The sequence below is a fragment of the Chaetodon trifascialis genome, chromosome 5 (genome assembly GCF_039877785.1).
Source record: "Chaetodon trifascialis isolate fChaTrf1 chromosome 5, fChaTrf1.hap1, whole genome shotgun sequence".
Classification (NCBI taxonomy): domain Eukaryota; kingdom Metazoa; phylum Chordata; class Actinopteri; order Chaetodontiformes; family Chaetodontidae; genus Chaetodon; species Chaetodon trifascialis.
In genome coordinates, this window is record NC_092060.1 from 28,310,950 (window position 1) to 28,323,599 (window position 12,650).

The window sequence follows — 12,650 nt, forward strand, 5'->3', positions numbered from 1 at the left end:
GATTCGATATTTCCTGAATTCTCAAGTTTTTTTAAGATTCGCTGAGTGAGTCACTTGACTGAGGCGCGCTGTCTCAGAGCTCAGTGAGGCTCCAGAGATTCCAGGACCGACTCCAGGCCCCCTGACAGAAAGCTTAATACTTCACTTTGCTGTGTAAATCATATCATCCTGCATCCTCGCTCTCTTTCCATTGTGTAAACTATCAGTAGCAAAAATAGCACCCTGACATTCACATCCACTCACAGAGAAGCCTGGTGTAATAACATTATGCTGTTTACTCTGCTGAAGCTGCCAGATGCATGTGTGTGTGTGTGTGTGTGTGTGTGTGTGTGTGTGTGTGTGTGTGTATGCGCGTCTGTGTGTGTGTGTGTGTGTGTGTGTGTGTGTGTGTGTGTGTGTGTGTGTGTGCGTGCTTGTCCCCTATTTCCATCAGTTGAGTAGTTTACTGTCACATGACTGCTGTCACTTATGTGTTCAGGCCTGAGTGTGGCGCTGCCCTCTACTGGAGGCAAGTGATACTGCAGTGTGAGTGTGCGTGTGTGTGTGTGTGTGTGTGTGTGAGAGAGAGTGTGTGTGGACACTCGTCAATCTGTTTGAAGTTTTATTAGCTTGATTGGATTCACATTAAAGATGCCATTTATTTGTGACCTGTCAAAACTTTAATTAAACATATTAAGCAGTCGTAACTCGACTTCAATCTATTTACAGTCGTTTTTATTGATTTGTGTGTAATTTAATTAACATATTCACACGCTCGTACAGATGTGTATCAAAGCACATTTACAGCTTAATGAAAAAATACCTTCTAACTGATTAGAGACATTCGATGTGAACGTTTTAACGAGTTCTAAATGAATTGCTGGATTAAAACAACTCGTTATGTCTGATATTAAATCAAGTGATTAAAAAAATAATGACATGCTTTGTGGTTAATTAATCTGAATTAGCTGCATGTATCAATATTAGCCATGAGAAGCATTCAAAATATCTCAGTTTAGATTCTGGCAGACTGAATCAGTGAAGAGACTTTAGAAACTTGGTTGAGTTGTGAGTCTGTCACAGGTGGACGTCTCTCAGTCTGCTCGTCATGAAAGCATTTCCTGTCTGTGGAATGATTGACAGGTGCTGGGGCTGACCTCTGAGCTCGCTGCTAAGTGCTTTGCATTGAGGTAATACTTCAGGCTTGAAGTACTATTCCACGGGACAGAGCTGTGAACAGCTCCAGCTGGGAGCTTTTAATGTACATTTTCCTTTCACTGAAGAAACTTTTTGCCGTCTGCTTCCACCGTGTTTGCAAAGTTTGTGTGTTCAGTGACGTGTGAGGACGGGAGGCATCACACAGCGCGATTCATCTGTTCAGTACACGTTATTTTAACAAACCTATGTTAAATATATCTGCACAGGAAGTTAGGTAATGTCTTGTTGTCCTCCAGAGCAGAGGCCGTAGATGCGACTCACGTTTTCACAGTGAGGCCTGCAGGGAAGCGTCAGTGCTACCTTCTCTGCTCGTTCATTCAGTTTTTTCCTTTTTTCTGCATCTTGAATTATTGTTTTTATCAGTGGAATCATAATTGCAGACCGGACTGTCATTGAGATTGGTTGCATTGTGATTATGACTCATCAAAACACTCTTGCAAACATCTAAAATATAATTATGACCGAGCTAAAGCGTTTTCCAGTTTACACTCAAACATACTGCGTACATGTGGGTCTGGACGTCCACATCGTGGATCTCCACGTTAACTGTTTCTGAACCAAGGAGAAAGGTGGACGCTGTTTTTAAACCTTCATTCATGAAACAGACTCAGAATCAGTTTTGATTTTACCTGCTGAGGTGTGACGTTAAGTCTGTGTGTTTGTTTTGTTTTTTATTAAACATTTCTGGAAGCTCATAAATCCCCATGATGGGAGATACGTGGTTTTCATGGTCTCCTGCGCACAGTGTGTGTGTTTGGGCTGAACTTGACTCAGGTGTGTGTTCATGTGCAGCTCACCTGTTTTTTCACGTCACTGTGTGTGTGTTCACATGTTCTGTCTTTGTCTCCGTTCACGTGTTTATGTTTCTCCACTGATGTGTTTGTGTTTGTCTTTCATTTGTGTGCACGTCACTCTATTCATGTGTGCAACACTGTGTGTGTGCGTGTGTGTGTGTGTGTCCCACCACAGAACAAGGCCTCCATTGATGCCTCCAGTGGAGCTCTGGAAGGCGTCCATAGTAGAGTAGAGTAGAGCGGGGAAGAGCAGAGTGTTTGAGGGGCCCGATGCTGCCGGAAGGCTTTCAGCGTTCACACAGACACAAACCTTCAGCCTCCTCTTCACTCCCCTCAATGGCTCTCTGAGAGGAGCATCATCACACACTCTGAGCCAAGTTGGCTCGCCCACAAAGGGCCACGGTGGCCCCATTAGTGATGCAGGCGATCGTCCTGTCAGTCATTTGACCCAGATAGTATTCTGTGGTCACAGCCAGCTCTGCTGGATGGAGAGGTCGTGTTCATTAAAGCATTACAGTCATGTACAATGGGGTTTGTTGTAAATAAAACACAACCCTCGGACAACGATCTGCGGCTTTATAGTAAACAACCACGGCTACAAACAACAATGTGCTGCATCATTTTATCAGTTTGATTTATAGTGACTTTTCTCTACATAATGATTCACGTTACTTTCTCATAAAGATGAATGCCAGCCTAAAAAGCCCATAAAGTGGCATTAAGAGCCCCTCTCAGACGTATGGGCTTCCTCCATATGAAGTTAACTACAGGTGGGTCAGCAGGTGTCATGTATGTACAGAGGTGTGATTGAGTGTCCAGAGGACGATGAAATGTCAAAGCTAATGGCTAAATATATAACGTGAGACGTATGTATGCAGGGCAGTTTGATCTGAAAGTGAAGCAATTCAAGCTGCTGAATTTTGGGGTTTCTGCTGTGCTCCTCTCACGATCAGTTAACTGTAGGAGTTGTTATTCAGCTGAGTTCACACATTCAAGCCTTGGACGTGCTCACAGCCGCTCGTCAGTTACGACGACGCCCAACACACAAAGTCAGCCATGAATTCATCATTTGGAAATAACTCTCCTACCACCAGCTCATATTCAATAACCCTTTTAATTCCTAGTGGGATGAATTTGTTTACAAACACGATCAGGTGACCACATCCCAAGAGATGAGGAACTCCAGCATGGCTGCCAGACGGCGCGCTGCGTTCACTGAACCCTCTGTGTGCAGGGTCCTTTGCCGTTAATCATTTGGGAAGACCTGTGCATCCCATCCTCCAATCCTCATTCCTATCACATCTGTATTTCCTACATCATCTTCTCCTGGAGCAAACGCTGCACAGCTTAGTGGGGATTTTCTCTCTAAGCTGATTTATATCAGCTGATAGCCCTGTCATGAAGCTCGCCACTGCAATGAATGGATGAATAGACAGATGAATAAAAAAGCAATGAAAGGATAGTGGGGAATGAGGAGTGGCTGTGTTATTATCCTTTTGAAAGGTAACATCCAGGAAAGGTTTCTGGAGGTGTTTGTTCTGTGTCTGAACTGTTTGAGCTGGAGGAAGGAGAGTTTGGAAAGGAGGATGGATGGTGAGAGGGAAAAGACAACGTTAAGGCTGGTGGACAGAGTTGACGTAAGAGTACGAAGGTTTAGACAAAGATGAGAAATGGGAAGGAATGGAGAGTAAGACGGAAGGAAGGAAAGATTTATGGTTAACAGCAGAGAAGGTGCTACAAGACGAGGGAAGGATTAAAGGAAGTGAGGATGGAGGGAGTGGTGGAGGAAGATGGAGAGGATGAAATGGAAGAAGGGGTGTTGACAGAGGAGGAAGTAGACAAAAACGTCAGGAGGGATCAGAAAGAGACCAGAACCATAGAGAGAAGGACAACAGTTAGGATGGAGGAGGACGGGAGGAGCAGAGGTCTTATTCTGCATGCTGCTCTCCGAGGATGAAAAACAATAATTATGGATGAGACATCTTTGAAGAACATTTTGACCTTACAGAAAGTCAATCTGCATGAACATCCAGCGCCCAGCTTTGGCCCACAGGCCATGCATTGGGCAACCCTGTTCGCTGTTATTATAGAGGGAGAAATGGCTGAATCCAGCTCTTTAATGGGAAACGTGAATGTGCCATGTAGCTGTCAGCTTTAGGGATGTGATGAATGTACAGTATCATAACCTCATGGCCTCCTCTCACATTATTCCCTTGTACAAACATCCATCTGCAGGCCGTTAACGGCCGACAGAATATAGATTAAAAATTGGAAGGAAAGGCTGAAGGAGCCAAATGTTGGACGTTTTCATCTCACTATGAACCCTGATTCTGTCGGCTCGTCTCCTCTGCTTTTCTCAATAAAATGTACTACAGATGTATCTCTCAGACCCTCCCGTCCTCAAACATGTGTATTTGTATTGTGTTGATGCTCATTTGCGAAGTGCAGCCTAACCGATCTCTCCCACCCTCTTCCTCACCAGCTGAAGAAGCTGCTGCTGACCCCTCCCAACGTGCCCACAGGCATCGACGCACACAAAGACAGAGTCCACGGCCATCGCTATAGCAGCAGAAGCCTGCACCTCCGGCCGGTCAGACCTCTGGTCAAGGTGAGGCACGACTCGCTGTGAAAACCTGTCGGCTGAAGGTAGACGTGGCGGGTTTGGTGTGAGTGAAAACAGGCCTCCCCTCCCTCAGTTTCTCTCAGACTGTGAAGCAGAACTGAAGCAGTCTGTTCTGTTCGTAGCCCCAGACACACGTCTCTGTATTCAGCGGTTAACGCCTCATTCCCTGTGTCTTCTGAAGGCTGGCGAGATAACAAAATTGGATTTTTCCAATCACTTCCCCCCAGAGGTGGCGAGTTAGGGCAGAAGTAATTCACTGGTACATGCAGGGCCTGCAGGCAGCGTCGCTGGGCTGCAGGAGGAGTCTTCAAGCAGGTGTCTGAACCTGTTCTTTGCAGGTTACAGTCAGAGTACATAGAACAGATATGAGCATCCGGTCATCCGACACTGTCAAGTCACTCAAGACGAGAAAAGTCAAAGTACACACAAGCAGCACAGGCGAGACGTCTGCTGCAGCATGACCGCAGCATAGAGCGTCCGTTACGGTCAGCAGAAGCCGCTTTACTGACCACGAACACTGCAGGCGTGACTTCATCTCATCTCTATTTTTACACAACTGGTCTATCTTTCAGGCCCTCCAACAGGTAAAAACTGCACAGAACTGTGTAAAAAATGAGCGCAATCTGTTTAAAAATGATTAAAGTAAGTACCAGAGGCAATGCAACGCAGCAGCGCTTAATTAATTTAGTACCAGTTAATACAGCCTATGCTTCCAAACCCTGGATCACCGACTGCGTTATCATTGAGCAAAAGTCAGTCTGCAGCCAGTGGAGACGGCAAACCCCGCTCAGCCCCGCCAGGACGTTTGTTCAGAAGCTCGAAATGATGCGTGCTGTCTTCTCCTGACAGCTCACCTCTTCTGCTCAAATAATGGCTGTTTTCCCTCAAAAGCAGAGGTGGAGGTAGAGTGACGTAGGTGAGCTGGATGGTCTGACTTTAACAGAGTCCGCAGCTTGTAAACCGCCTTTCCTACAGCTGTTAGCGTTGATGTCTGGACACTATGACCACAATCTTTCCTAAACCTGAACCAAGTGGTTTTAGTTTCCTAAACTTCACTATGGATGGTAACAGGTGGACGGCTCTGAAAGGCACTGATCTTCTGATCTTTCTTTCTGTGCAGAGCTTTAACATCGAGGCTGAACTGCAGGCTTCTTCAACCCTAACGAGCATAAATGATCACAGAGCTACTGAAAAACTTAAAGAGTAAAGGCTGACCATCAGTGGCTTCAGTCCAGAAACAGCAGCCATCAGCACTGGCCTGTGAGAGCGTGTATTGGCTGCTTCTGACAGGAACAGGAAGAAAACGGCAAACTTTCCAAAGTCCACAGTTTTTATTTTCCACATGACAAATATCTCATTTTAGACCAACAACTCGTGGAGCCTTCAAGCTTGCAGAGACCTTCAGCTGCTGCCAGTGACAGATGTGGTGTCGGGGAAGTGAGGACATTTACAACGGCTACTGCTGTATGACTTAGCAGTAATTGGATAGCTGCTAGCATTGTGCTTCAAGTGGTCATTGATTACAACAGCAGTCATTTATCTTGTTGTAGCATAAAGCATGGCGAGCCTTCACGCAGCCTTCTGCTCTGGCTCAAGTGAGGAGGACACAGAATACCCACATGCAGCGGGGGGATAAGCCAAGTCTGCATCCATCACACGGCCTCCTAACCTCGCCGATGCTGGCAGCGTGTGTGTTTGAGCTTTGGTTTTAGAGTAGCGCGGCTTTGCTGTGGCAGATGGCGGCAGTATTGACTGACAGGCCAAGAGGGCAACAGTGAATCATAGTCTCTCTCTCTCTCTTCTCTGTGTATGAGTAATATAGAAGCAGCCATTTCATCGCAGCTGCACACTGAATCATCCCTCACAAAGTCGGAAGCAGAATTTACTGCTGTGTGCTCAGAGTTCCTGCATCCAAGGCAGGAAATTGAAGAAACACCTATGTGTTCATGAGTCTGTTTTTGTTGTTAAGGCGCTTCATTTTTCTTGTTCCCGTGAATGACTGGAGACAGCGTGATGAGATATTCCAGCACAGCTGCAGTTAGACAGAAGATGAGAAAGGATTTGTCTTCGACATCAATAGTAAATGTCGGGTTTTGGTGTCAAAGACCGAAGGCTGTTTTAGAGCGTTGCCATTTCTCATTGACGTCCACTGACAGAGCGGCCTAAAGGTTTTTCTTCATGAATGTGCCAAAATCCCAAAATAATGTTAAAGTGCAAAAAGGCCAGTTTAGAGAAAGTGGGGGAAAAATGTGGTTTAATGAGAATTTATCATGAATAATGGGGATCGCAAAGCATCGGTATGCAGCTGGAGTCCAATATTTCCATTTTTAATTTCAAAATGAAGAAATTGTGAGCGTTTATTTGAGTTTACTTTAAAAACAAACAGATTAGGGAGCAATTTCTTTCTCAAAGTGACTTTCAGATCAGTCAGTTTCCTTTATGAAGTCAATAATTACCTTTTAAAATACCTTTTGCAGGGACAGAAAATCAGTTTAAACCAACATATTTTTCGGTGGAAATGGTTAAAAAAACAGTGAGCCTTACATACCAATGCTACTCTTATCTGTCAACCACAGGAGCCCCAAAGTTTACCAGACAGGTAATATGATGTCTGTAATCTAATCCGCAGTTCAGAGACAAGCTTAACGAGATCTGGGTCGCAGGTCTAGATTCATTCAGACCTTTTCATTTATCCGTTTATCTGTTCATTCTTTCCAGTTCAGCGGCTCTTTATTGTCATTACAGCTTTAGAGGGTGTTTACATGGTCGAACCAGGAAGGAGAAAAACTGATGCTGATAAAACTCCTTTCTGTTGATGACACGCTTTGTTCTCTACGTGGCAAAAACATTTAGCCTCTAAACAGTCTGAGGATAAAGTCTCACACCGGTCTCCATGTTTGTGTCTCAGACTGACCTTCCTCAGGAGCGGAAGCCCCGAGCGGCGCGTCCGGCGGGCCGCCTGTGCACCGAGCTCCACCGCCACCTCACCACCGCCCGGGACTCGGAGGACGCCCCGGCCCCAGACACGGAGGAGGAGGAGGAAGAAGAGGATGAGGACAGTGAGTCGGAGGAGGATGAAGAGGAGGAAGGGGAGGAGGAAGAGGAGGAGTCTTCCAGCAGTGAGGTGGAGGGCATGGCGGTGGTGACTGCCGTTCCCGCTGAGCCGGCCAAGCCTCAGTTCAGCTCAGAGAAAGAAATGCACTCGGTGGTGGAGCTGATCACGTACATGCACACCTACTGCCTGCCCACACGCAAGCAGCAGGGCTGGGATCGCAAGGACCGTGACCTCCAGAGGTCCCGCGCCAGACCTGAAGCCCCCCGCCTGGCCGCCACAACCTCGCACAGCAGAGTCGTCTTGGTGGCGACTCCTGGGACTAGTGGGGCGGGCAGCAGCGCCCCGAGGAGGCTTCCCTTTGCACGGCGAAGGGAGATAAAGAGCAACTCCCTTCTCCGTGAGCTCCTGCAGCAGAGCAGCTCTTTTGATGTGAGCAAGCCTTACAGACTGCACAGCCCCCCCTACACCCACTCCCACAGCCCCAACAGAGGAGGAGTGTCTGCTCCCTCTGCCCCAGCTAAATCAGCCCCTGTCCACTCCCCCAGCTCCGCCACCCCTAAAGTGGCGCTTCGTAAAGACTCTTCCTCCCCTGAGAGGGGAAAGTGCTCGTCCGAGGTCCCTCAAAGCCTAGAGGGGACAGCAGAGGACGGCGGCTCCTTCTCAGTACGGCGCTCCAGACGTCTGGCCTCCTTCCCAAGCCGCTTCGCCAAAAGGCTGCGGCCTGGACGGGCGAGGGAAGGAGACGGGAAGGACAAGGAAGAGAGGGAGGAGGGAGGAGCGGGAGTCAAACTCCTGCCAACCCAAGCCGGAGGTGGAACCACAACGGAGACGCAGCCAGAGCAGCTCACGTCGGGTGACGGCAGCGCTGGTGCGAAAGAGCCGACCAAGCCCTGCTGCCACAGCGGTGAGACGGATGGAAAAGACACAGACTGCACTCATACTTCAGGCTTTTACTCCCAATTTATAGCTGCTAATATCAGATTTCATTTGGTTGCCGATCGATACCTCATGTTAACTATTCACTGTTGTTTGGCGGTCTCACCATTTTTGTCTCGACGTCCTCTGTGCTAACACTGGCTCAGCAAGCTGCTGTAGCACCCAAATTATGACAAATGTGACAGTGTGGACAGGATTTACTGGACGTCCTCAGAGACGTGAGCATTGTAACAGTCACATGTGCTGCAGCTCTTGTGTCTCACCAGTAAAGATTTAAAGCATAACCCATGAGATCAGACCAAGAAATGTGGAAGCTGATCACAATGATTATTAAGATCTGAGTCATAAAAGGTGAGAAAACACCAGTTCAGACACTCAGTAGCAGTGTGAATGCAGCCAAGATACAAACACAACACGCTGTCTTAGGAGGGGACAATCAGACACGCGTCTCCTGAGCGTGCACGTGATGTGATGCGTGGTTTCTGTTCTGATTGCAGAAAAGCGAGCCTGCCTCTGTCTGCCTCTCAACCCCAAGCCCACAGGGTGAGTATCTCTGTGTAAAAGTAGCCGCTGTGTTTCATCACAGTAGTAGTTAGATAAAAGTACTCCATTTCTCATGCAGTATCTGTCCTGCAGTAGCAGAGTACTTAACGTTAAGCATTGCAGAAGCATCAGTTTATGAACGTCTTTTCAGTCTGGCCTTCCTGCTGCAATTTGACATTATTTCTTTTGAAGCCGGAGATAAAATGCAGCATCGGCTCACCAAGATTTTAGTTTAGGACTACATGTGCAATGTCTGACTCTGCGATTAGAACTGAATGATCCAAAAAGTCCATTAATAGGTGATTAATAGGTTAGCAGAAGTTAGCCTCGTGATGATCTGAGTTGCTGTCCGTGGATGTACTAAAATGCATATCAGCAGAACTTGGCTGAGCTCTGCTTCCAGATAGTTTTCCTCCTGATGTAAATTCCTGCTGAAGAAATGCGTTCAACATCTTGGGAATGGTTTATTTATGAGTACTGAGTTGGAGACCGATTCCATTAAGGAGCAGAGGATTGTTTCAGCCGCACTAATCCAATGGCTGTAAACATGCAAATTACTGCGTTAATCACCTTTGCTGTCATTTTTACAATTCAGCACTAATTGATTTGATCCTATTTGGGTATTTGAATCATTGTCTAAATAATATAATCTAGTGCTTTGCAGTTTGGCAATAGTTCACAATTCATAAATTTTCACTTCAAGTATAAAGTGTTTGGCCTCAGGATTTGTTGTTTGCAGGGTAGAAAAGCCTCTGAAACGAAGATAAGAGTAACACATAACACAGCACTAAAGGATATTTCTGCAGAAGTTTGACAGCATTATCTAGACCAGACCAGATCCTGGAAGTGACACCTAAGAGGGAGAAAGAATACAGACAGAATGATAAAACCTGGATCCATTTTTAATGCATATCAGTGAGCACGTTTGCTCTCAGGTCTCATAACACTGTATAATACTAAACCAAATTCTGCGATGTTATTCCAAGATCCCTAATGAATCAGGACCCCCGGCCGGCTTACTCAGATTTTAATCTGTGCCAGACAGAGTGCCCTCACTGCTCTTACTTTTCCAAATTAACCTCCCCTCCCATTCAGCCTCAGACCCTGGAGCGTCTCCAGCTACAACCAGTCACAAAGCTGAATGTTTTTCCAGTACAAACCCCTGGCGTCCGTCCATCTTCTAAATGAATATGTCTTCTGAAGCGCTCACCAAAAAGAAAAAAAGAAAACCAGAAAGATGTATTTTTGTTTTATTTTACTCTCCTGTTCTCTGTGGAGGGTAAGTAATATCCCGCCTGAAGCCAATCCACTCGGCACCGCTCCTGCCTTTCATGGCGACTGGAGGAACAGAAACAGACAGCCAGGAATAGAAAGCAGAAGAAGAATAGGGGAGAGGACAGCGGCGTGCATATGGTTGTTGTGATAAGAAACGAGGAGCGCCGAGAAATGCCAGTACCATTTACAGGGAGAAGTAGAATTCATACAGCAGAATCAGCTGGAAGCTGTTTTTACCTCAGGATTTGAAGAGAGCCCTTCGAAGCCGTTAATGGTTTCCTGTTGACTTGAATGTGAAAAACACAACAGATCCCAAATGTGATGCAGCAATCTTTCATTTCTGTCCTTTGGTCTCTGTTGTCCCAGAGAGTCCCAGTACAGCACCAAGCCTTTCGAGCAGACGCTCAGCGTGGATCTGTGCGGAACGGCAGGTAAACACATCTCATGTTTGCTCACCTGTTTGTTTAGATATACATCGATGTCAGCGGCTCTGAAGATACAGTGATGAGGGACGGGGAGAGTGGGGTCGGATTATTATGTTGTTTGGGATAAGAAGGAACAGGAAACTGTGCATCAGCAGCTGCAGGTGCAGGTGCAGGTGCTGAAAGTATCTTAAAGGACTAATTGGACATTTTGGGACACACGCTGGTTCTCACAGAGAGTTAGACGGCAGCATCGATACTGATGAAGTATGAAGCTCGAGACAGAGCTGTAAAAATGTCATGTATTGGTGAGATGGGGCTATTAGCTGGACTCTTTCTTGGCAGGGCGCAGTTTGTCTCATAGGTATCTCTTCCTTCCCCCCTCAGGTCTCACCCCTCCCACCACCCCACCTCACAAACCAGTGGAGGATGAACTCTTCAAACCGGCAGAGGGAGGGAAGGGCGGTGAAGTCGCCGGCGGTGGCAGCAGCGGCGATGGTGGAGGAGGTGGCGGCGAGTCTGTTCACCCAGCTTCGAACACCAACGCTGCCACGAAGGGCTCCTCCTGGCTGAGCCGCGGCCACCACCAGCGGAAGCTTCCGGAGCAGACGGAGCTGTATGCCCAGCTGCGGCGCATGGGCCAGGCCGGTGACGCTGACACCCACCGCACGTTTGGCGACCACGACTACTGTGCGCTGAGCCTCGGGGAGAGCCGCAAGCGTAGCGCCGCCATGCTCGGAGCCATGTTGCAGGCGCAAGGAGGGAGCGATGGAGCCGTCACACCCAAAGCAACCGACGATCAGGTTTCAGACGGAAAGGGGAAGGAGAGCGCGGAACAGCCGCTGGAGTCGGAAGTCGCAGAACCGCTCGAGAGGCAGACGACGATGGTGGTGATATCGCCATCGTCATCATCATCGCCGCCGTCAGACTGCCAGTCGGAGGCTGCCACGCCACCAGCTTCGGAGGAAGAGGGGGAGCGCTCGTCTGCGTCTCGCTCGCCCTCGCCCATCCTCCACCTGTGTCCCGACTCCCCCGCCAGCAAGACAGACTCCAGGTGAGACAGAGAGACAATGAGTGCGAGAGGAGGCGGAGGAGAGGTGTGAAGGTGTGGGTCAGATTAGATTAACGGTGAAATGCGGAGTTCAGATGGAGTCAGAGCAAAGATAGAAAGTGGCAGAGGACGGAGACAGTAAGAGACGAGCGAAACTCTGAGGACGTCAAACAGAGAACAAGTTACTGAAGGCGATTTCAGACATTCATACACCCAACAATGACTCCTCTTTGGTGTAGTTTTCTCAGCGTGTTGTAACGCATGCAGCAAACCAGCAGCTTCATAAGCACAGTGTTTGAATGAAGGATTATTATAGAGCGAGAAGCCTCTGGTTTAACAGTATGGCAGCCGTGTGGTGCACAGAATATCGTCACACAACCCCAGAGACAAGGAATACATCAGGCTGCGGCTGAACTCTAACTCTGCATGCAGACATCCGTGGTTGAAATTCAGAACAAATCAAGTCAAAAGGTGTTTCCTGACTGATAAAGGAACTGTGTCTGTTTGCACTGCAGCGATTTGACCAACTATTCACCTCGTTGTGCCGGTGAAACAGTGTTACTTGAGATCTGCTGCGTGCACAGGGTGATGCACTGGAATGTGAAGAGCATGTATTTATTCTGATCTGTAGCATGTAAACAGAAATGTGCTATGAATAGAATCCTTCTACAAACAACTCCCGTAAACATTTTAACATCGCAGACTACCGTCGAGCTCTGAATAAAGTCAGCGCTCGTTTCCATCCTTGTTACAG

At 47.5% G+C, this 12,650-nt stretch overlaps 1 protein-coding gene across 2 annotated transcripts in view; it reads left to right on the forward strand.

The window, feature by feature from the left end:
• ppargc1b (peroxisome proliferator-activated receptor gamma, coactivator 1 beta) overlaps positions 1-12,650 on the forward strand; it is an 84,986-nt gene that overhangs the window by 63,687 nt on the left and 8,649 nt on the right. The window contains exons 4-8 of one of the 2 annotated variants that reach the window (XM_070962266.1): positions 4,474-4,599; positions 7,523-8,573; positions 9,103-9,148; positions 10,790-10,854; positions 11,233-11,899. In XM_070962266.1, coding sequence (XP_070818367.1) covers positions 4,474-4,599; positions 7,523-8,573; positions 9,103-9,148; positions 10,790-10,854; positions 11,233-11,899 — 1,955 coding nt within the window. The remainder of the gene's footprint in view (positions 1-4,473; positions 4,600-7,522; positions 8,574-9,102; positions 9,149-10,789; positions 10,855-11,232; positions 11,900-12,650) is intronic. The other variant, XM_070962267.1, reaches the window with a different exon arrangement.